The sequence below is a fragment of the Gordionus sp. m RMFG-2023 genome, chromosome 4 (assembly GCF_954871325.1).
Source record: "Gordionus sp. m RMFG-2023 chromosome 4, tfGorSpeb1-WG-v2, whole genome shotgun sequence".
Lineage (NCBI taxonomy): Eukaryota > Metazoa > Nematomorpha > Gordioida > Chordodea > Parachordodidae > Gordionus > Gordionus sp. m RMFG-2023.
In genome coordinates, this window is record NC_088778.1 from 22,530,540 (window position 1) to 22,557,579 (window position 27,040).

Consider the following 27,040-nt stretch of genomic DNA (forward strand, 5'->3'; position numbering starts at 1 on the left):
AATTTTATTTCTCATTAGAAGGTATTATTTAATTATACAACTATTTTAAGTATTACTTTTTAAAAACATGACATTGACTTGATTAGGAAGATGAGAATAGCGGAGAGCATTTTATCAGAACTCAAGGAAATTAGGGCTAATGTTGATGAAGAATTTCATATTATCAAAAGTAGAGCTATACATGTTTAATATTTGTCTCCCTCGACTTGTAACAAGGCAAGCTCATCCTTAAAACATTAATATAGGATCAGTAGAAGAGTATATCTTAAATACAGATACATTTATAACCCAAATAAATGTATATTTTAATTCATCATGCAGCACTTACTAATCTGCATAATATTACTTCCACAAAAGCATTCCCATATGAAGATGTTAAAGTATCTTATGATGCCTTACTAGCTGAATAACTATGTTAATAAGATTAACTATGGTTGGTATAGTCCCAAAAAATGCTATGGATGCTCTGCATTATTTCAAACACATTTTAGATTAAATTCTCAATGTATTAAAAGGGTTTATAAACTCTTCCCATTAGTAAACTAATGAGAGAACACTCTCTTTTTTAAGAAGAATAACAGAGGCCTGCAGAAGTACCATTTGCAGGGCACTACCCGGATTTTTTTTAAAGATTTTTTAAGGCCCGGCCTGGGTTTTATTTAAAAAATTTTCAGGCCCGGCCCGGCTTTTTTAAAAATTTTTTTTAGGCATGACTCGGCTTTTTTAAAAAATTTTCAAGCCCGGCCCGGCTTTTTTTAAAATAAAATTTTCAGGCTCAGCCAGGATTTTTTGAAAATAAATTATATTTATTTTTGATTTTTATAGCTAATAATATTGATTTCAAATATAGGCTGTTTTAAAAAATACAGCCCGGATTGGGTGTTTTTTTAAAAATAATTCACGCTCGGCTTGGGTGTTTTTTTAAAAAAATTTCGGGTCCTGCCCCGGTATATTTAAAAAAATTAAAATACTGTCCGGCCCGGGGGCCGGGCCTGAAGGTCTCTGAAAAACATACCAAGAAGTACAACATCTGAAAATAGATTGAAAGGTTTGAATCTTTTGAATAATCATAGGCATTTGACAACAAGCAAGAATGAGATAATTGAAAAATTAGCTCAATCACAACGAAGATTGGATTTTATATTGTAAATATATAACATACAAAATGCAATTATTTCTAATAAACATTTTGTGTAAAGTCAAAAAATTCAAATCTTTTATTTGGGTCATTTAAGTCATTCTTTACATACAATTTTTTTATAATTCACATTAATTTAAAATTGTGTATTAGAAATAGTTATTAGTCCTGATAAATTTATGCTTGATATTTTTAAAAAACATTAATATTTCTTGAAAAATTTTATTATCCCCCCCCCCCCCCCAGACCAAATTCCCGCGTACGCGCCTGCAACCAATGATAATCATTGAGCTCAACCCAAAACATGTAATATAAAACATCGATCCCATATTAACAACAAATAAACAACTTGATACAAAATTTAAATTTTCACACTATTTCAAACATTTCATGAATAGAAATAATAACCTTAAACAACGGCCTAAAAATACTATCGAAATTAGAAGAAAAGAATTTTACGAGAAAGATAAGGAAAAAAGAGAATATATCTTTGCAAGATTACGAAATATAGAACAAGGTTAGTTAAATATATGCTGAAATTTTATAATTTGATTATGCATATTAAGATATTTAATTTCTATTTTATCCTTTAGATGATCAATTTATTAAAAAATTTGATGAATACAAAATTAAAAAAAGATTAAACAAAGAAATTGAGCAAAAAAATAAGAAACCCATGTTCAAATTTTACCATGTCGATGACAAAATACATATTAATTTTAGCCCTAAATCCAGTATCCATAAAGGAAATGTCATAGAATTTGTAACTTTTTTATATGAAAATCTTATAATTTAAATCTTATAGGTTGGTGAAAACAAAAATAGAATAAATAAAAGTATAATTTACCTATATGATCTTATCATGGTTTTTTTGAATTCAGAATATAAGATCAAAGATAAATATAAAGATATAAAGGCTAAGATTGACACTGGACTTAATCAAATAAGAGAAGCTAAAAGTTAAATAGATAAAGTTTAAATATTTATATAATTATTAGGAAAATCTATTAAAAAAGTTGAGAGCACAAGGCTAGAACAAATAATTCAGCATACTACAACTACCCACTATATACATGATGATTTACCTGAAACTTTAACTCTCTCTAATAATGAGCATTATTTGGAACCTTCAAGTATACTTATTTTTTTTATTAATTCATGTGAACTTAAAGGTTGTCAGAACAAAAAACCATACCAAAACCAACAATACGATCTGGTAAAACAAAAGAGCTCCTAAGCATTTTACAAGATTCTATTCATAGTTTATATATAAAAATAAATAAATATATATATATATATATATATAATATTTAAAATAGGTGATCATTATAATTTTCGCAATACCCCAGCAAGGCTTAGTAATATTTTAAACAAAGATATTAGAAGTAAATTTTATGTATAATAAAATTTGATAAATTGACAACAAAATATTGCAATTAAAAAAAGAATAGGCAAAAAAATTATTATAATATTCAATAATAATCCTTGTTGCCTGCATATTTACCATACTTCTATTTTTCTTATTCAAAAGAAACTTCCAAGATAAATATTCCAACCATTTATACACAAAAAAATCACATCTTGCTTAAAACACCTACCAAAAAATTTTCAAAATACAATTCTCCAAACGGATCAAAAATTAACAATGATCTCACAAATAAAGTTAAATTAAAGATATTTACAATCTAATAATAAATATACCTTTAAAAATGCAATGGACTTCTTATTTTGTTGGCTGTGTGTTTATAGTATTCTATATTCACATTTTTGCAAAATGCATATTTTAAGATAAATCTAGTCTTCAATACAATAATATAAATAATGTAGAATCTATCTAAAATACAAAAAAAATTTTAATATTCCTGAAACGTTTTTTAAAAAAATAGATACTATAATACTCATCTTATAATTTATCAAAGATACCAATACTCAATACATATTAGCCATACCATAGATTTTTTAAACTATACCAGTGATCAATTCCTAAAATAATAATTAACCCTGATGATAAATTTAAAAAAATGGCCTAATGAAGAAAGAAAAAATTGTTATTTTTTTCCCTGGATTCTTATAACTTTTAAAATTTTGTTGAATTAACCTAAATAAAATATGTTAAAACAACAATTTTTATTCATATACTAAAGGCAATTTTTTCAAATATTTGCATATTTTATTTTAGAAAAGTTGTTATCAGTTGTATTAGTTAATATAGTATTGGTATTGGCAAATGAAATTTATGTATGTCATAAAGGATAGGGATATTGAATCCACAAGGATTTAGAATCTCAGATTTTATATTATTTGCTAAGGAATTTTTGCATTTGAAAGATTTTTGAAAGTGCTTTTGAGCTAAAATGATATGAACCAGGCATAATAATTACAAAACCAAGCTGACATTTAGAAAAAAATAGGTTTTTTAAATAAATATTATCAAGTATTATAGATCCAATTTTTTGTTCAGGGTTGGGCAGTAATTAATTACAATTTTGGAAATTAATAACTGTAATCAATTTTACTTTTAAAAAAAGGAATTATCATAATTAATTACACTTTATACATGTAATGTTTAATTTTTTAAAATTAATTTATAAAACGAATAATATTTGCAATTATTCATTCATATTTTATAATTCCTTGTGGTAATATAATGAGATCTAAACAAAAAATTTAAAATTAATAAATTTAATCCTAAGCTGTAGCAATTTTAAACTATAAGCCCCTGAGATTGTCTTAATCTAGCATGTTAATATTATTTAAAATTTGGGTATCATAACATGTAATATGATAAAAAGGAATTGTAATTTTAATAACTTTAAATTACGTTTACATATAATTAGTAATTAATTATCATTTTTAGCAAAGGGATAACATTTTTAAAATAATCTCTCAGGTCAATAAAATTATATATTACAAATTTATTAAATAATGATTTAAAATTGAGAAAAACCGAATCCCTTTTGGATTCCATATCCCAATAAAACAAATATTATATTATAATTATTTTTTTAAACTTTATATAATTTTTAAAAAATTAAACATTAATTTTTTTTATGTGTAGGACTTTAACAAAGCTACCTCTATCAAAACTGGATCAAATATATTAGAGGGTATAATATATTTATTTATTGCTCTGCTTATTTAGAAAATTGATTATATATTAATTAAAAAATATTTATTTTCAATTTTCGTAAAATTTTTATTTGAAAGATAGTTTACTTTTATGGCATCATTAGGGGAGATGGGGGAAGTTCTTCCAGAGTATTTTTACACAAACAATATTACCTCTAAATGAGAATTAATTTGATAGTATCCATTTTATTTGACAGTTCCAAAAAATAAATTTCAAAAATTTTTTTGCTTGCACATTTTAGTAAAATTAAAATCCTCCCTTCAACTCGATTTGATCATGTTATATTATGTTAATTGGCGTTTAGAACAAGTTTATCTATCCTAAAAGATATTTTTCAAAAGAAAAGCAATGCGCTACAGTTACCTTTCAAACGTTGTAATAATTTACCTAGTAATGCTACTTTAGAGAAATATATGTAAATTACTATTTTATTGTATATATGGTCGATTAAGGATTATAGGGTAGGGTTTCATATCTATTTCCTCACTGATTTATGCGAGTGCATTTTTTTAATGGCATATTTTTCAGAGTGAATAACCTGACTTTTTCTCACTTGATCCATATGAATAAGTTTCGTTATCATCGGTCTTACTAGCGGACTACAATTCTATGAAGGTGGCCCTCTCGTAATCGAGATATTTTTACAGGCAGAAAAAATATTTAAATCTTTTATTTTACGAATCGAATATTGATTTTGATAATTATACATCCCTTTTATATTGTTTCAATTTTTTTAACTATAATTGATTTTTAATCGATTTATATAATTTTTTTTTTATGATCATGGGTTACTTTATTTGAATATTTACTGATATGATATGTTGTCAAAATGTAGTAGCAAATAATTAATTTTTTAAAATATCACGATTTTTTTAATATTTTAAATTTTATAATACAATAAAAAATAACAGAGAAAATTTATTAATAAGAATATACGTTTATTTATTTTGATAAATAGTATTGAATAAAATGTACTTTATCCTTTATAAATAATTATATTTTCCCATTTACACTAATTTAATGTCAATAATCTTTAATTATTTGAATTTAAATATTTTTTTTAAACTAGAATTAAATTTAAAATCTTATATAATAAAAAGCATCGTTTTTTTTGTGTCACATTTTATGAAAAGTGCAACAATATCTAGAATGGGAATTGAATTCACGACTAAATATTACAACTACACTTGTCATATTAAGCCTTGACACGTTCTTTCAAAATGCACATTTTTTTATCCATTTATTTTCTGTTTTACAATTGCCGTTTTATTATTATGGTATTTTCAACTATTTTCTACACTTGAATATTCCTATAAAAAGATTGCATCATATCGTCTCCTGAGGATTATACTCTATCTCCACATTTTATAACTTTATGGGAAAGCGTTTTTAAAAAATGGTCTTCCTATTTTCAAAACGATAAGAACTAGTAATTTGGGTTTTTTATTTTAAAGATTACACTGAAAATAATATATGAACCAATTATCATATATAACGTAAATATAGTTTTACAGAAAATTGCAATATAATTTTTCTAGATGTGTAAAAAAAATTTCTAAATTTAAATTGCAAAAAAATTGTAAATGTTTTCTATGTCCTGGAGATAGAATTAAAATCAAATTTAAAATTCATATTTTATTATAGTATATCCATGTAAAATTAACATTTTTTCTTAAATTTGTCTGTAAAAATAAATAATGCTTGAAGAAATTTATTGTAAAATTTTTTAATTATTTATATATTAGAGATAAAACATAAATTCTATCAAATTCTGGGAAAAATTTGAGATGATAGACTTTTTCCATTTTTGCTAATTACTATACCTGGAATTATATCCTGAATTATTTGACTCATCATAATATTACTTTTTTTTTGGTTTTATAGATTTGGGGCTATTTATGGAATGACTCAAAAATATATCTTCTTTATGATTAGTTTTATAAAATAGGGTCATAAGGTGCTCTTGACTATAAAATTTGTTTAATAGATGCATATGGGTTCTTTAAGTTAATTGGAACTTCTTTGATATTCCCAAAAATCTTCAGGATTATTTAGGTGAATACCTTTAATATCTATTCAAAATTGGTAAAATACGCAATAGGCTCAAGGGGCTGTTCTAGAAAGGACCTCTATAATATTAAATTTTATTTGATATAATAAAAACAAATATTTTTTTTGATCAGAATGTACGTTGCTCATTTTTTGCATATTCAAATTTAAATATATCACAGCAAATGATCTCGTATTTTTTTGATAAAAAATGAAATAACCTTTGTTTTATGTAAAAGACAAGCACTTGAAAAAATTATAAAAGAAAAAATGAGGAAAAGGTTAGAGCCTATATAAAATCATTTAATATAATACAATCACACTACAGAAGAAATAATACAAATAAAGATTATTTGAAGCAGATTCTAAATTTATGGTTTTTTATTTGTATCAAGACAAATGCAGAGTAGAAAATATCGAACCGATTTTAGAACATACATATATCAATATTTAATTATGATTTAATCTAGGATTTCATAAACCAAAAAATGATAGATGTGATCTATGTGAGGAGTTTAAAATTAAACAGTCCGAGATTGAATTTTTATCCAAATATAACAAGCATGTAAATAATAAGAATTTTTCTACGAAATTTCGGTAGAATGAATACCAAGGTCGATGTTGTCTGTTTTGACCTAGAATAAGTTCTGGTCCTTCCAAACTTAATCATATCCTCATTTTTTTTCCAAATTAAACACTTACAATCTTACAGTCCATTATAACATCAAAAGGGAATATTGTGCTATAGGGTCAGAGGGGATTTCAGGGTGGAGTTCAAATGATATTGCATCAGCTTTGATAAAAATTTTAAATCTAATTTTAGAAGATTTAACCTCACCTTTAAGAAATTAATTTGTGGTTGGATTCATGTATTCCGCAAAATCGTGATACCATCATGTCCTTTAGTTTGATTCATTTTTTGATGAAGCATCTTTCAATTAAAAGCATAACATAAAAATACTCGGAAACAGGTCACTCGAATATACAATAGATCGACTAGAGGTCTGCAAAGTAATTTTATGCAGCCCGAACCCGACCCGAATTTAAAAAACTCTTTTGTCCGACCCGATCCCGAGCACACATTTTTTAGTCCAACCCGACCCGAGCCCTAATAAAATTTGAATTTGAATATTATAATAATCAAAAAAAATTTATTCGCCATCTTAAATAAAAGTTTATTTGACTGCCATAGTCTAATCAAGAAATATATTAAATTGCATTTTATGTAATTTGTAAAAAATGTTATAAAAAGTTAAAATACAATCGAATTTAAAAATTATTGCGATTATATAAAAAATAGGATTTATGTCGAATGTAGATAATATAATAGTTAATATAGAGACTAAAAAATAATAATAAACATCATAATGACTTATCAATATTATTATCAAAGTATCACGAAGCGAATAATTATAATATATAAATAATGAGGAGTCCAGTTTATCTGGCTTTAAACTAGCCCTTTTTCCTTCAAAGGCCCTACCAGCTACTACGCTTTTTCACTGCTAGCCGGAAGCAGAAAGAATTTAAGAGCCAAAATACTTAAATGTGTAAATTCATTATGGCTTGTTTTCCATCAATTATTATCCTCAATATATAATTTAGCATCTGAGTATTTTTGAAGTTCGTCAACTTCAACGCTAGCATCAGAAAACGGATTGTCAGCCATCCAAAAATGTATCTGCCTTAGTATTTTCTTAAGAAAAAAATATTCATAATATAATAATAATTTTAAAAGATATATATTTACTTTATTATTTTTTAATTAATAATTGTATTATTAATTTGATGAACCTTTATTTACTACTCTATCAGTTGAGTAGGAGCTAGATGGTGAGTTGGTATTTATATATTTTTGCCCAATCATATCTGTTGATCTTCTCTGCATTAATCAACGTGTTAATATGTTGACACAAATCTTTATAATGTTCTCATATATCTATTTGAAATTTATCCACCATTATTTCCCGGTACCTTTGCGATATCTGGTCAAGCTGCGAGTTTAAGTTTGGGTGCTAAAAATCTCAATTTTTTGAGATAACACAATAACTTTGTGAATGGTGTGTTGTAAATCATCCTCAAGTTCATCACTCGCAATTTTAAAACTCGTCAGAAACTTGATAAGATCCCTCACCAATTCAAAATCTATATTTTCGAGCCTAATCGACTCTCCTCTAGAACTGAGAATTTCCAATATTTCATTGAATTGATTAAAAATCGATTCAATCATCTTTAGTCTGCTATTCCATATCGAGTCTCAACATACAAATGGAGTGTTTTATCAAGTTGATTAACTAATCTAAAATTTAATGTTATATAATAAAAAGTTGATTTAACATACCCACTCTGTTTTATATAAGTAACAATTGCAATAAACAAAACATTGATATATCTCTGAATCTTTAGATTCAATATTTTTATTAACAAAGGTATTCTTTAATATATTTAAAAAATGAGAAGCAATTCAATTATTTATGATTTTCAAATGCTTTAATCATATTAGCCCATTTGTGTCTAAAATATTTTAATAATATTATATGTATAAATATACTAACCTGTTGTTATAGAATTATAAGCATATATATATATTCGCAAAATTTTTTAACTTACATAATTAAGTTTTTCTTTGTTTTCATCATATATAAATGAAAACTTTTTCCAGACCTCAGATATGTCATTCGCATTTTTCTTTACCTCATATTCATTGCTCTTAATCTTCTCACCAATTTTTTTAATTTGGCATCCGCTGAAATAATTTTTCTATGAAAATATGAGATATTTGATTAAATAGATATTAGTAAAATATATTTTATTTAACTTGAAACTATGCAATGCAATGCACTAAAATATGATCATTTGGTATATGGTTGTTATGCAAATTATAAAATAATAATTGAAAATGACATGTCATTCTGATTCACATTTTAAGGATAAAATGTGATAAATAAAAAAATGATACGGTATTATAATTGACATTATGAATTATAATGATTATTTAGATATTTATATTAATATTTATTTTTCGGGTTTTCGGTTGGGGTTTCGAGCTATTACAACCCGAGCCCAAACCCGGGGAATTTTTTGGGCTCAGGTCGGGCTACGGACAGTCCGTGCAGTTTTCTAAGATCGACAACATACATAGATCGAAAAGTTAATTTTTTTATTATATCAAATAAAATTTTAGTATATAGGTTCTTTCTAAAACTGAGATTTACACAATGATATATAATAATACCTAGACTGACAATGCATTCATTAAAAGTGTACATCAATGAGAAACAGCTGGGGACGCCATTTTGGTTACCCATAATTTTAAACGAGATGCCAATTTTTCTATGGAAGTAAACTTTATTAAAGTAGTAGTGTCTGATCACCGAGATAGTAAGGAAGCGATTTATCAATTTAATAGTAGTTTTTAACATGAGATTAATTACTATATGGGTTACCAAAAAGGCGGGTCCAGTTGATTTGCATTCAACGACTCTTTCAAATGCATTTTTATGAATGCATCGTCAGCCTAGGTATTATTATTATTATATGTCATTAGATTTACACTCCTTTGAGCTTATTGCATATTTTACTATTGAATAGATCCTCCATTTAAGATATACCACCTAAATAATCCTGAAGGTTTTTTGGAATATCATAGAAATTTCAAATGTTTTAACCTAAAGATCACATATACATTTATTCGAATTTTTGACCCTATTTTATAAAACTAATCACAAAGACGATATGTTTTTTAAGCCATTCCATAAATAGCTCTAAACCTATAAAACCAAATAAAAGAATATTATGATAAGTCAGATAATTTCTGATAAAATTACAAATATTGCGCCTATTAAAAATTGCTTAATAACGAAGGATAAGGTCGAAGCCCTCGTAATGCTTAAATCTTTCCTAGAATTTGATAGAATTTATGTTCTATCTTTAATAGATAAATAATTTATATTTTTTTTAATTTTAAATTTCTTCAAACATTAAAACCGATTGGGTGTTAAAATTTATTTTTGGAGACAAACTTAAAAAAAAATGCTAATTTTACTTGAATATAAAAGGATAAAATATCAATTTTGAATTTGATTTTTATACATTTTTATTCCTCCAGGACATAAAAAACATTTACGTATTTTTTGCAATTTAAATTATGAAATTTTATTATATGTCCACATCTATATTAAGTATATTTCAATTTTCCGGAAAACTGTATTTGCATTATATATGAAAATTGGTTCATATATTATGTTCAGTGTGATTTAATAAAAAATAACCCAAATTTTTAGCTCTTCATTAGATTAGTCAACGTTCGTGAATTGTGTAGATGATATATCTAATATTAAAACTCCTTCATATCTTGAAAATTATTACCATCACTTGCCGTGAGAATATACCAGGAGGTAATTAATCAGATTGATAGATTTTAGGTTAAAATTTAAACCGGATTATCGTCCAACTAAATAACCCTAATTGCATCCAGCGTCTTCATGAAATGGAGTAGAAGCCACATGTCTCCAATTTTTTTGAGTGGGGGGGGGAGAAGGGGTAGGCTGAAGTAAATAATAAACTATATTTTCAGATTTAAGACAAAAATAGTCGGTAAATTACTTATTAGTTAAATGATTTTGAAAGTTTTAAAAACACTATGCCAGAAGTTACCAAGAGAAGAGGTATATTACCTTTTAATTGTAGTTTTTTTTATCACGTTTTAGATTTTTTTTGTTTATCTATTATATTTTAATAGAGATTATGATTATCCATTACCAAAATATCGTATCTTTTAAAAATAAAATTATAATGAATTCATAATTTTTTGCATGAGTGAGAATGAAATTTATATCCTTTTGTATTAAATATTTTTTTAGACCGTGGTTCCTTTATTTTTTTAGAGAAGAAAATAAATTTCTATAACGATTATGATACATTAATGAAACAATTTTTTTTATTATTATAACTTTTTAACCTAAATTTATTTATGAAACCATCTAAAAATCACCTCAAATTTTATTAGTATTAAATTCTTATTCATGCCAAAATACGTTCCTCCCCTACCTAATTCTCTATGCATTTATTATTAATTTTGACTAGAAATTGATGTGCCCATAGGAATTTATCCTCAGAATGGATCAGATTTGGAACAGGTGACTTGGTTTCAGGAGCTATATTCGAACCATTTGAGAACTATGAACTATATGAATAAGGAATGGAAAGATTATTTGAAAGAACACAACCAGGAACTTAAAGAAGAAAGTTTTTACTAAAAAATTTTTAGGGAAGAAAATAATAATTAATGGTGGGACTATTTTTGGAGTTGAAGAAAGTAAAGGGGCCGAGGGAAGGGAATGAAAGGCAATAAATAATAAGCCACAGAAGAAAATCGAGTATTATAAGAGGCATATAATTAAGAAATAAAATATATTTAGAAACAACAGGACAAGAATTAACCATTCTGTAAGGCATAATATATAAAATATATTTATAATTTCAAAAGCCGTGGATGAGATAAGAACCATAATCGGGCAAATGAATTTGTTTAAAAACGGGCGTTTCAAACAATTTGGTAGCTTGATCAATCAATCTTACCACGAAATTTCGGGCGAAATCGATCCTCAAAAACCTAGGACCCACCCTTCGGATCTCATGGGATTTTGGGAGATGATTCAAAATCAAGTATGTTATGCATGATATATTTTTTAAGAGCTGATTATTATAAATTTTTTTAAATTATATGCTGAAATATAATTTGTATATTACCAGTAATGCGTTGAAGGAAAATTTATATTATATCTTGATCTTATTTATATTATTTTTTATTAACCATAGTATTAACATATATTCTCTATTTTCATTTGTATATAAATTTTATACTATATCAATTAGGTGGACGATATTGCTCTTAAAAATGCTTATTTAAATGAACACAAATTCCATGACTGGGCAGAACTTGGTAAGTCTAATAAATTAATATTATCATGCATTTTTTTAATATTGCAAAATTCTTTCTTTTTTTAAGTTCAAGCTTCAGTAGAGTTAACCTTCATTAGCCTAACCATAAAATTAAATTTTCTTTATATTGTAGCATTGTTACTAAAAAAATTAATAATTTTCTTCAAAGTTGTAATGATTGATAGTAGCAGTCATGCCTTTTTTTAAAAAAAATGCTACATAGGTTAAACTGCCATATTTATTGATTGATCAGATGAAAAAATATGTATATTCCCGTTTTATGAATTTGCTATACAGAGTTGATTGCTATTTTAATTTGTAACAAAAAAATATCATTAGCTCCCAAAAAAACTCCATCGGAAAGATCATTATCAAGAAAAGTATTTAATATTAATTATCTTATTGAATTTAACCCCTTTTTTGTTGACTAAATGTATACAAATGAATTTTTTCCTTTGAAAGTTTAACGAATAATTCTTTTTTTCTTATTAATTCCATTCATTGATATATAATTAAAAAAATATTTAATAATTATTATTTTTTAATTAAAGTTGTATTGCCTTAAAAAACTAATGTAATCAGTTGGGCAAAAATAAACAGATCCTTTAGAAGAATTTATTATGATAGGATTCAGTCATCTTATTAAAACATAAAGATACAATATTTAAGATTTATAATATTGTACATATTTATTATTTTAAGAAATCATCCAAAAGTAGCAAAGGGTCTACAGATTTAAAAACGCCTAGAAGCATAGCTGTCAAAAGAACACATAAAAGAAAGTCTTCGCAACGTTTTTCCGCCAATAAACCTAATAAAAGGCCAGTCAAGTTTTCCGAATGGAAACTTAACCGCAAAGCAGATAAGGACGATGACGATATTTTCTCATCAAATATTGATCAGTAAATCGTTAATTTTTTTAGTTGAATTTGTTTTTGATATCAGCACCCTTTCTTTTAGCAAAACACTTTTTCGCCCTATTATATACAAAAAATGACTTTATTGCCCTTAAATGATAAAAACGAGCCAAGCTCCACATTTTAAAAACACCATAAGGGTGCTTCCTATCTTTTTAAGAATTCTAAATAGCTGTTCGAATAGAAATGTGATTTTTAGATTCGCTTACTTCGGCACTATTATCACCTTATGCCAAATCTATAAAAAAATAATGTTTTAGTCTAAAACGAGCCAACAATATGTATGCTTTTTAAAAAAGATTTTGGCGCATCTAAATTATATTATTGAAAATTAATTGAGCATGTATTTGTTTTAAAAATGCTCTTAAGAAATCACTCTAAAATTTGATGGCAAGAGAGAAATGGAAAAGAAAAAATTGAAAAAAATATTAATTTTAATATTTTATATATTGTGTTTAATATTCGATCCCCTTTCGATATATTTTTTTTAACACCTACTATGTAAAAGAATTGTTATCTCATTGGAACGCATCGCAGTTGATCAAGATAGGACTAAATCGGTAAAAGTGGAAACTAAAAATGCTGATTTGATTGATTTCGAATCTGTCGGAAAACTTATTAATATTACAAATTTTAACATCGAGAGTTCTGCCATGAAAAAAAGTTAACATAATATATTTTTTTATGAAATATTTTTATTTTGTATTTGATGTTAAATATACATATATATATATATCTCTAAAAAAATAAATGAAGCACCTAAAAATGTTAAACGTAGAAGTACACGCATGAATTCACCTTACGTTAAGTCTGAGCAACTTTCAATGGTAAAATTAAATACAAATAAATTGATAAGAAATCTAAATTAATCTGATTATTTTTAAAAGTATTTAATAAGTATTATAATAATGCTAACAATGAAAATGGTTTGAAATTCAGATTTAAGCTTTAAGGCTGTGTCCTGGTTGGACTTATTTCCAAACAGCTAGTTATATAGCTTCGACCAGACATCTTAAAAAGCAGAGAAAATAAAATAAAAGAAACAAAGAAAATAGTGCCAATAAATACTTAAGACAAACCAAAATAAGGTGTCCTTAAAGCCGTATAACCTTATTTATATATTTTTAGTTACAAATAAAACAAAGGATTGATACGGGTTCCTAAAATCTAAATAGCCCTTTTTTTAGGATGTTAAGTAAGCTACATAGACAGCCAAACAGACAGCTGTTTAGAAATAATCCGAGCGTTGGCATTGCTTAAAAATTTGTTTTATAACTTTATTAACTAGAGATATGCTGGATTCAATTAATACACTAGTACCTGACCTTATCTAAAATTTTATTTATTTACTCGGCCAGATTGGCTACTGAATTTTATAGAATGCAAATTTAATCTCTATAATAATAATAAAAAAATATAATAAGATAAATAATACTTTAAAAAATTGTTAATTCTTGGATTTGTAAAAATATATAACGTAAACACAATTCGTGTGAAAATCAGACAATACGCATGACTGATTCAATTCACATAATTTATTCACATATTGAATAACTCAGGCAATAATGCATATTTGTTGTCTGAAATCATTCAATAAAATTACGTGAATTATTATAAGAAAGTCTCAATAATTATATTGATTTTTTTGATCTCTCCTTTCTTTCTTTCTTTCTTCCTTTTCTATTTCTTTCCTTATTATGCATATATTTCAAGATAATTACATGAATTGACTAAAATTATTTTTAGAAAACATTTCAGTGCATATATTATTTCTCTTTTCTTTTCCACTCCTTGAATGTGAATGGGTAATTCCATACCAAATCGATAACTTTTCGGCCCGACCTTTTTAATTTCGATAAAATTTTACATGCTTAGAGAATATCATTCGAAAGCATCGAATCCAAAATTTTAGCTTCCTAGTACTTATAGTTCCAGAGATATCTATGGTCAAAAGTGCCAAAAATGACCTTTTTTCGAAAAAAACGATTTTTTGAAATTGAGATAAGCTAAAAAATAATGATTTAAAAAATGTAAGTTATACGTCATTTTGTAACTCTATTAAAGGCCTTTTATTAAATATCTAGGATTTTTTTGAAATAATATTGTTGCGGTTTTTATTTACGTTATAAATTTTAAACATAAAAATTCGAGGTGTTTCGCTCAAATTTTTTTGAATTTAATATTTTCTTATTCTCTAACCTTATATCTATTCATAAATATTTAGCTGCGGTTATAATTATTTTTTTTTATAAAAAAATTTTAATTTTCGAAAAATTATTTTATAAATTTTGAAGATATAATAGATAAATTAAAATTCATGAAAGATATTACCTATTTTCGGTTTTTCATTAAATTTAGTTTTTTTGACGCCATGATAATTTCGTTTTGCGATAAATTATATTTACGCCCAGTAGCCGTTGATGGGCTAACTATTGTTAAAATATTATTTTTTGGTATGAAAAGGATATCTTGTGCAGCTGGATAAACAAAAGAATTTGCTGGTCCTTTAGGGTGAAGAAAATTAATTTTTACTTCATCTCTAATTAATTCACTTCTTGCACAAATCCTAACCACCAATCGTTTTCATATGCACATGTTACATATCCTCTAATCTCATCGATTAATATATCCTCAAACAATGGATCTTCACGTGGATATACTATATTCTCCACAATAAATGTCTGCGAATTAGAATATAGTTTAGTGTTGAGTTTTGTTAAGCCAATCGGAAATACTGCATGAATTTTTTGTGTCCGGGGTATTGAGATAGATTTACTAAATCTCTCACTTAGCCTTATCTCTTCTTTCATAATCTGGTATAGTTGCATAAGAAAAATTTATATCTTTTATATGCTCTTCCGGATATTTATAAAATTGTAAAGGTGTAATTATTTGATCAGTATAAGGTCTTTGTAAGCTTGCCTTGGCAACTAACCTTTTTACTGTGCAGCCTATGCCGTCGCAGGCACTTTTACCATGTGCCATAGGAAAAAATGCCATTCTGCTTGAACACCAAAATCGATTTCATGGTAGCAAACATTGATGAAGTTTTTCCTATTTTTATATTGCGCTGCTGAACCATCAGAAAAGTAGTGAATTTTTTTGGTGGAGTGTCGAATTTTTTTTTTAAAAAATAATCAAATGCGATTGGAATAAATGGAATGAAACAGTATTATGAATTAAGGATTCCGATATTACCACAAAACTTAGATTGTTTATTTGATCTCCTATTTTATAATAAATTGAGAATGGATGCAACGTAACTTGCGTAGTTGTCCAATGATAACCCTGAACTTCGTCTTGGACAATAAAGGATTAATTTTCTGAAAAGTCACAAATAATTAGATAGTGATTATTTTCTAAACTATTTTTAAGGTTATTGTGAAATGAACTTTGTTGTTCACAAATAAATGAATGGTGTATGAGAATATTCATTTTATCGAAAAAATAATTAATAAATTCGTCTGAAGATTGAGAAATAGTCTTAAGAGTTGTTCTATCTACCGAAACCCACTGTTTAAAAGTAACAAGAGCTATATCATTTTTTTAATTTTTCGATGTGTTTTTTTAAGAGTGCCGAGCCAGGACATTCGTTGCAGTCACCAAAATAACAGGTGGGTAACAGGGGATTGCAAATCATTCTGCCTATAACATCTCTTTAAGTTGTTAATGTATCCTCACCATTTTTAGTCAATGTTGCTAATTCACAGCCTAAAATCATAAGTTTAATATTCTGGTGTATGCTACAAACGCGTACACTATGTGTTCCGTTAGCCCCTGCTAATATACAATTTTTTGGTCTTAAGCTAGCAAATTTCGAAAATTCAATCGTTAAGTTTGAATTACTCGCCTTAAAATGATTATATATCATTCTTTCAAATTATTAAGAACTAACCTTTTTTGAGCTTTCACTCGTTCCCCCTTTTCAATGATAGATATGCAATCTTTTTTTCCTGGTAATACCTACTAACTTCATCACTACTGCAAATTTTTTTTTTAACAATATCAACTGTTTTTTGATTGAGATATTTTGCAGGCTTTCAATTTGGAGTAGAAAGACTCCCCTTTTCTTCTAAAATGATTTTGGAATTATATGCCATATGATATGTAGCGTTGAATGTCGTTTTTATTTTATTTGCGCTCCAATTAGGAGGCAGAATGGTCAGCAATTGATATTTTTTATTTTTAGATAAATTGGGATATTGTAATTTCATGTTATTGAGTATATCATTATTATCTTTCGTATCCGAATCTGGATTGTTAATTATTATATCTGTAATCGCTTTTGTTATTTTTGCTGCCTTTTTTTTGGATAATTTTTTTCGGTTAGTTTTTTTTTCTTAATATGAGATATTCCTATTTCATTTAAAGTTATATTGATTTTATCTATTGATGTTGATGCTGTTATTTACATATTCACTATCAGAATTTATATTTTCGATATTTTTTTGTGATAACCTTTTACGGCATTTATCACAAATATAATGTTCCGTCTCAATGTTTGGATATTGTGTCATCCACGTCATGACTTTGCGCAGGTTCTTTTTATAATTAAAGTGTTTAGATTCTTTAAAAGGATTTACTCATTTATATTTATACATATAATTTTAAGAAGAAAAATAATTAATATCAAAATATTTGTAAAATAAAAATTAATTAATATTAGGGCAGGTACATGAAAACTAGCTTTTATCCTTCAACAATTAATTATTATATTTTCTTGTATGAGATATCGGAATCTTAACTATCTTTTTAGGTAATTTAATCATTTATTATAAAAACTAATTTTTACAAGTTATCAATATAGCAATAATAATAAGTAGTGATCAGCATCGAGCCTATTTTTCAAGCCCGGCCCAGTCCGAAATTTTTTTAAAAAAAAATTCCTGATAGTAATGCTGGAAAATCTTATAATTTATGTTTCAAAGTGAAAAAAAGTTTAAAAAAGTAATAATTATAACAAAACACCTTATTTTATAAAGGAGCGCCATCTATTTTTTAAAAAAATATTTATTTTTTGATTTTTTAAATCGTAATAACTAAAAAACCCATGGCTGTCCCAAGTTAAAATTTTTTTTTTGAATATATATAAGGTTAGAGATTAAAAAAATATTAAATTCAAAAAAATTTGGAAAGCGAAACACCTCGAATTTTTATGTTTAAAATTTATAACGTAAATAAAAACCGCAACAATATTATTTCAAAAAAATCCTTAATATTTAATAAAAGGCTTTTAATAGAGTTACAAAATGACATATAACTTATATTTTTAAAATCATTATTTTTTAACTTATCTCAATTTCAAAAAATCATATTTTTCGAAAAAAGGTCATTTTTGGCACTTTTGACCATTTGATATCTCTGGAACTATGAGTACTAGGAAGCTAAAATTTTGGATGCTTTTGAATGATATTCTCTCAGCATACAAAATTTTATCGAAATTAAAAAAGTTGGGCCGAAAAGTTATCGATTTGGTATGGAATTGCCCGAATATTGCCTGAAATAAATAATAAGATAATTTATATGAATATGACTGAAATAATTTTTAGAATAAAATTTAAATAAATATTTTGTATCCCTTTATTTTATTTTTTTGTTTTTTATCATTGATATCTTACTTTGCTTGAAATATTTTAAAATAATTATATGAATTGACTTAAATTGGAAGAAAATCTTAACTGAAAATTAAAAATTTTTAATAACTGAGGATGATATTTTTGTTGCATTCTAACTGTAATCGATCTAGAAAGAATAGAGGAGATCTGGAATCCGAATTCTATGATATACCCTAGCAACAGAAGATCTCCGTTTAATAGCGATTTCCAGGTTTACCCAGGTTGGCCAGTTTCCTCTCTGATTTTTCTTTTCCATTTTTTTTTACTGCACTGAGCATCAATATTTGTTAGATTCATTTTTTCTATATTTACATAATCCTGGGCCTTTAGGTCTTGATACTCCTACTTTCATCAAGGTGCATCCCTTTACCCAGTCAACTTTTGTCTTACGTTCCACATGCCAAAACTATCTTAGTCTATTTCTTCGCATTACCACTCCAACCACTGCTATACCCATTCTGCTCGCAATTCCTTGCTATTTTTTCTCGCTCTCACACATATCAATCTAATCATCTTCATCTCTGTTCTTTCCAATTTGGCTTCGTGGGACGCTTTTATTGCCCATGTTTTGCCGCCACAAACTAAACAACTCCTCACACAGCTTACTTAAACCCTTTAACTTTAGAGAGACATTTTTATTTGTTAAAAAAGAGGACATCTCTGAACTTTTCCATGCTTGTCTGACCCTTGTAACAACAGCAGTATATCCACCACCATCTGCGTTCAGCATATCCCCAAATAGAAAAACTCTTCCACATTTTCCAGTATGCACCCATTTCTGCCATCTGGTGTATTGGATTGAATTTCTAACAACTCCTTTCCCACATCACCACAAGGCCAGTTGCCGAATTTCTCCATCTTCAGATTATCTCTACTATTCATCAGCTTTGTATTTAATGCATTCATTTTCAGGCCCTTTACTTCCATAGCCATTTTCCATCTACTAATTTTATCCCTCAATTCTTCCTCACTGTTTTCTATTAATACACAAGGTCATCTGCATATAATTGCTCCCAAGGAAGTCCTTCAGGCATCTCTTTAACCACCACATCTATTACTAAGATAAATAATGAACTCAGCATGGATCCCTGATGTATACCTTCACTTCAAAGCTTTCACTATCTCCATCATCCGTCCGTACCACAGTTTGTGCTCCCACATACATTGCCATCACTGCTATAACCAACCATTCTTCCACACCTAATTTTCTCAAGGCCTAACCTCGCGCTGCCAAACGCCTTCTCCAAATCAACAAACGCACAATACAATTTCTTTCCCTTTGCAAGATTCTTCTGTATTTTTCTCACCACAAAAATTGCATCTGTCGCTCCTTTCCCCGGTGTAAAAACAAATTACATTTTATCAATTTTCGTTTGTTACCTTACCCGAAACCCTCTCAAATACTTTCATTGCATGTTCTAAGAGTTTAATTGCTCTATAAGACCCGTCTAAAAGATCAACTTTCCCTTTGTATACTGGAATAATTATATTTCTTCGCCAATCCTCAGGAATAGTTCCTTCTTTGACAATTAGATTGGCTAAATTTTACATCCTAAGTCATCAGAACCTTTTAAAATTTTTGATACCACTCTCCTTAAACCCGCTGCCTTCCATTTTTTCATCCCTTCTACCTTTGCACAACTTATATCATTATACCATTCATTCTCTTCGTTCCAAAGTCTTTCCATGTTACCAGGGATCGGTTTAAGTTCAGGTTCGGATAAAAATTACGGTTCAAAGTTCAGATTCGGTTTTTAAAAAATAAAACTATCAGTTCGGTTCGAACCACTAAAAACCGGTTTGAACACTTGTATTCAAACTTGCATCCGAAATAGGTATAGATAAAGATATTTTTTTAAATTTCATCATTAAAATAAAAAATACATACATAAAACCTTCATTTTTATTAATTGCACATTATAGAATACTATTTAATTTATAAATATAACAAAATATCAATAATTAATTTTAATATGAACAATATATAACTTTATATACTTGAAATTTTTTTATTAAGCCACCACAATTAATATATTTTTAAGATTTCTCACTCAAATTAAATCTATAAGGAGATAGTATAAATTTAATTGTTGAAAAACATCTTTCCACACTAACTTGGATAGCAAGCACTACCAGCATGATATCAGATTTGATGTGCCATTTATAATACTGTATGCTTTCGTTATAATTTCTTTGCATTTCTTTTCACCACCTTGTAAATATATTTATCACTATTTCCTTTACTATTTTATCATTTTTTGAAACACCCTTGTTTCTCGTCCACAGCTTTCGTTATCTCCGGATTCCACTACCATGTCTTCTTATGTCTAGACGGCCCTTTTGTCCATCCACATACCTACTCAGTTGTCCTTACCCAGGCTTGCTTCATGGCCACCTACTTGTCATTTACTCTAGATTCTTGTGCCACCTCCGCCTCTCTTATCGCTAATGCCATATTGAGTTGACGTCTAGCATTCTCCTTCAATTTCCAAACCTTGAGTTTTAATGCAAACTTTCTTTTAGTGATCTTGGCTCCTTTAAAAGTGAAATCTCATATAAGTAGTCAGTGCTGATCAATACATTATACCTCCGGTATCACACATTTTTTACTATGCTCCTCACATCTCCTTACTAACAAATAATCCATCGCACTTTTAACACTAACCGACTTGTAAGTCATCAGTTTCTCTGATACTTTCTTAGACATTGTAATACAAACATCATATCCATAGCATCACCAAAATCCAAAATTCTCTTCCCTTTCAGATTTCTCGTGCCATAACTAAATCCTCCATGTACTCCTTCATAACCTTCACTATCCGCTCCCACATATCCATTCAGATCACCAGTCCGGATAATACCCTCTTCATTTGCCGCTATAATGTATCTTTCTCTTCTTCACTTCTTCCAACCTGATGAACATATACCGAAATAATATTGCATAGCTTTCTACATCATTATCTGGTTATCTAGTCTTCTTAATTCGATTACTTTGTCCACCCCTTTCTCTGCAACAAATACGCCAACGCCACCCTTACAATTACAGAAAAGATGAAGATTACCCTATAAGATTGGATGTTGAAAATAAGACACGCGAAACAGATTCAAATAATTTATAGCTAGATTTCGCATTATTAGAAAGATTATATCAAGAGATTATGAAAAAGAAGACTAGCTGAAAGCACTTTGTTAAACCACCAAAGGAATGATCATATATAATCTGATGATAATATGACTAAATTTACCTAGCCTTGTTTACAAAATAAATGTAAATTTTTCCTGTAATAATTTTTTATGAAGAAAAATTTGCTTAATGAACCTCAGACCCAACCTTTAAAAGTATTTTGAGCAAGTTGCATGACTTGGCCGGAAAATCTTTTCCACTTGCCTACGAGGCATTATGCCTTATTTATAGAGCGCGAATTACCGTTATGCAAGCGTGCGTAAATTACAAAATACATAATGTTAAATTATACAGCTATACCACAGTTCAACGAATACATCGCATGAGCGATACGATTACTCAAGACCCTATAGGTGGGCTGCACCGACCTCGTAACATAATGGGTGTTATATTGGTAATCTAAAAAGCCTGTGGATATCTCTACTGATAAAACTGCAGAAAAAAATAGGGACTGGGAAAAGACTGCCGAAAAAAACTTGCGGACTTAAAATTTAGTCCTTTTTTCTTTTAGGAAATTAAATACTGATGAAAATTTGCTATTAACAATATATTTATTGTCTATAAATACTATGTATGAAGATATAAAATATTTGAAACAATGAATGAATAAATGGGTGACTGAATGAATCTGTATTAATATATAATACATTTACCATTTAAATATTGTTCAATAAAGATTTCCACATATTTTTATTTTTTTTCGGAAGTTTTTTTCCGTAGTTTTTTTCCATCAGGTTTTTTTTCAAGCAGTTTCTTCAATCGAATTTTTTTCCTGAGATTCGTTATATTGGATAAGGATAAAAATGATCTCTATAGAAATGCAGTTCGGCATGGTTGTAAAGCAAATACTCACGGAATCAATTTGGCTTATGCGTTCAATTATTGATGAAAAATGATCTGAAACTAAAATCGAATTAGGAAATTGTAAAAATAGATTTAAAATGTGTGGATCAACGGTTTGCTAGGTGCAATTGTGCTGGTATTAGGCTTCTTTAATACGAATGTTTTAAATCTCATTTAAAATGTAAAACCAGAAATCAGATGTCATTCCTATATATCATGCCAATAATATATTTTACCATATAATTCATTTTGTAAATATATATTATATATTATTTGGGGTATATTCAAGATGCGAGTTGTAACTTGTGTCCTTTTAATTAAAACAAATGAGATATCGATATTTTTATTGAGATTTCTAAAAACAAATTTTTATCATAATATCTATAAAAATTTCAGGCATTATAGCAATATTAATATATATAAAGAAAATATTTTATTTCTAAAGAAAGAAATAAAATATATTTATTGAAATTTTCATCTAAAAGCAAATTTCAGTCAATTCACGTCAAATATTTTTTAAACAAAGAGCGTATTGCCTGGCTTTTTCAGTCTACCTAAATTGACTGATTAAGTAATTTTGACAATCCTATTAGGTAAATTCAGCGATTTATCGCGACGGAATTTTATAGCGAAACCAATTCCGCGAAACATTATAACGAAGACAATATCGAATTTATTTCCACAAAAAACCGCGAATACTTTAAAACGAATACATTTTAGCGAAACATCGCGAATCCTTTATAATGAATTTTCTATCTCGAATAGTGGGAAGCCATTATCGCGATCGCATTACTGCGAAACATTAAATATATCGCGAATTCATTTATTTAAAGGAAAACAACATGTTCAAATATCAATTTATTCACCAAAATTCCTTAAATCATAAACGCGAAATATTTATACGATATTTTGTTACTTATTGTCTATTATGTAAGCATGTAACCTTTATATCATGTAATTGAAAATAAATTAGCCAGTTTCCTGGTCTCTCTCACTCATCGTTGCTAGCACAGAGGGGACATTTTGGTTTAAGTTTTTAACTCAATAATGTTACCCTCCCAACCTCCCCCCACTCCAACATAAATTTTAAAAATGTGCTTTATGCCATTAAAAATAAATTATAAAAAATATTCTGAAATACTAAGTTTTTTCGATAAAAATAAAAAAATAAAGCTAAGAATTTTTGCTGATCTTAGATTATTTTTAAAAATCATAGTTAAGTAATTTTTTTAAAATTTTCTGAGTTATTAAGATATAAATGATTAATTTTAAAAGACTAAAAATCATGCTTATTCACTTAAAATAAATAAAATAGTAAAAATTTCTGAGAGAAATATTATATTTTCTAAGAAATTCAATTCTGAGAAAATTAAAATATTTGCCTAGCAATCTTTTGTAGTACTAATCTATATATATTCTACTTAATAGGCTTAAGCATCAGATTAGTTCTTATCAGAGTTTGGCAAACTTCATGCTTAAGGCTGCGTCTTAATATTAGATTCAAATTTTTTGAACTAATATTTTATATCTAAGTAAACAGAAGAAATAAAATAATATTTATAAAGATCACAAAATCATAAGATTAAAAAATTTTTGAATTATAGTAATCAGTATACTTAGATGTAATTTATTTTTGAATCGCCATTCAAAATTCGAGAAACTATTTAATGGCTTATAACTATTTTTGGTTAGTGACTGGTAAAACTGATGAATTTATAAATATAAGTACTTCAGACAATAAATATTGGCGCAACGCAGATATCAATCTCGCCAATAGGGATCAAGGTTTAACTAATGAATGCAATAATAAATATATGAATAAGACCTAAGTTCGAGTGTTAAAAAGCTCGAAAACGACCCGATTAAGATTACAACCAAAATAATATTGTGTATACCTGGTGACTTTGCTCATAGATTGCAGAAAGATTAGGGCTTATACTTGCCAAATCTTGAATCTTACACAATATTATTTTGGCTAAAATCTTAATCGGGTCTTTTTTAAAAATCGACCAAATCGGGCTTTTTAATAATACTACTATGTTTCTTGGGCGATTCTTAAAATAAGGATAGGGCAGGATACAAAAATATCCATGATATGTTTTATAAACCAAATAATTAATCATTATATAAATTTATTAAGGCTAAAAGAAAATTAAAAACTCTATCACAATCAATCTTGTACCTATTTTTTTAAAAATATTATTTAATTAATATGATTTTAAAATAAATGTTTCAAAATAAAATAGTCACTATTGGCAATTATCGCAATGCCTCTTGATAATAAATTCGCGATATATGTTTCGTAAAATAGTTTTCGCTATATTATCTTCGCGATTTGGGTTCCGCTGTAATGACTTCGCTATAAAATTTCTCGATTATTGAATCGCGATAGAAGTTTTGATATAATGTATTCACTTTAAAGGGTTCGCTATAAAAAATTCGCGGAATAATACTCGCAAATATGGATTCGCGATAAAAGTATCGCTATAAAATCCATTCGCGATAAACAACATTCGCGGTAAAAGTTTCGCGAAAAGTGTTCCGCTATAAAATTTTCTCTGAATTAACTTGGAACCTTGACAATATTATATGCTTTCTCTCTTGTAACTTGTAAGAACTATTAATAGATCTGGCAGGATCCAAATAGATAAGAATTTGCTTGAGCCGGTAACGGGTCTTCTTAGTACTAATTAATGAAAGGGAGTTTTCTTTTCTTCGCCTTTTTTTATTACAAAATTAGCTTGGATATATCCTCGTGTCACCACTTTTATGTTTATTAATTTTTAAAATTAAAAAAAAAATATATACCAAATAAAAATGCCCACAAGAAGTATAGAGCTACAATCTTGAAAGAAAATTCTAGGTTTTTTTACTATCAGATATCTTGGATCGATATTTGTTTTGTATGATAAGGAATTATTTTTTTTACGAAAATTTAATAAAACGTTCTTTTTTTTATTGAAAAAGTTAGAAGCACGTTGTAGGTAGTGACGCCAGATTATTTATAAATTAAAACTGTATACGATAATAATGTTTTATAAATTTTAAAATCAATAAATATTTGTTTTTTAATAATTAAGAACAAAGAGAACTCATCTCAAAATAATGAAATGAAATCGTACATCAGTCCAGGAAATCTAAGGCGATCTGAAAGAAAGAGTAGTGCTGCTTGCAAATTATTGAATTTACCTTCTATAATTGAATCAACAGTTGAATTCTCCCCTTCATAATATTTTAACTAACTAAAAATTTATTTTTTAGATTGAATTATAAATATGTTGTGAATTCATTATATGAACATGATTTTTTAAAAATAAATATTATATACTATACTATAACAAACATTCTCTTCTTCTCTTTCTTATAACCAATGTGTAATTACGCATACGCATATCTTTAGAAATCCATAGCTTTTAGATGGAGGAATAAAATTGTATTAAATTATTTAATGAATATATTTATGTTTCACAGAAAATCATCTATATGTAAATTATAATTTAATTTTTTGTTATATATTTTTAATATATAATATATTACATCTTCTATGTTTTAACTTACTCGATAAAATAAAAAATATGGCTTGGATCCAGTATTATTATTTTTTTTCCTCACCGATTGAATATTATAATTAAATTAGTCGAATTAATCAACTTTCGAAATGAGCGAAGCCATAACTTATTATAATACTATCTATTATTGCATTTGCAATCTAAGATTTTAGTTAAATTAATTATTAATCCTTGTCATTTACTTTGATAAAATAAACATAAATTTCGTAAGCATTTATTTTCGGTACTTGATTTTTTTATTATCACATTTTAATGGTTTTTTCAATAATATACTATTTTAAAATGATAAAAATTGTATTTTAATACTATATTTATTCTTATTTTTATATATATTTGCAAAATGCCTTTATGAAATTGAATTTTTATCTCGCCATTTTCTATATTTTAAATTAAAAATTATATTTATGACTTTTTTTAATTTAAAAAAAATGATTATGTCATAACAATTAAATAATTGTTGATTCGTAAATACTTTTATTTTCGATGACGATCAGAGTGGGTTGAAAAATTTTAGATATACCTTGAGATTTAATTTGTTTATAAAATTTATTTTAGGTCAATATTTTATTTTAAAAATTGTTAGGAAAAAAATATTCCCATTTTGTCAATATTAATATTTCCCAAAATTTACCATCCTTTAGCTGACATATGT

The 27,040-nt window shown here is 27.0% G+C and overlaps 1 protein-coding gene across 1 annotated transcript; it reads left to right on the top strand.

Moving 5' to 3' along the window:
- Window positions 1-1,528: 1,528 nt before the first annotated feature.
- On the top strand, window positions 1,529-26,049 carry LOC135928725 (uncharacterized). The gene is made up of 17 exons (XM_065465181.1): window positions 1,529-1,655; window positions 1,732-1,901; window positions 1,944-1,974; window positions 2,020-2,097; window positions 2,137-2,271; window positions 2,319-2,399; window positions 2,458-2,523; window positions 2,670-2,800; window positions 4,197-4,245; window positions 11,403-11,564; window positions 11,806-11,984; window positions 12,195-12,261; window positions 12,600-12,640; window positions 12,963-13,162; window positions 13,686-13,840; window positions 13,934-14,004; window positions 25,900-26,049. Exons 1-17 carry the CDS (start codon window positions 1,529-1,531, stop codon window positions 26,047-26,049), a joined length of 1,893 nt encoding a protein of 630 aa, XP_065321253.1.
- The last annotated feature ends 991 nt before the right edge of the window (window positions 26,050-27,040 follow it).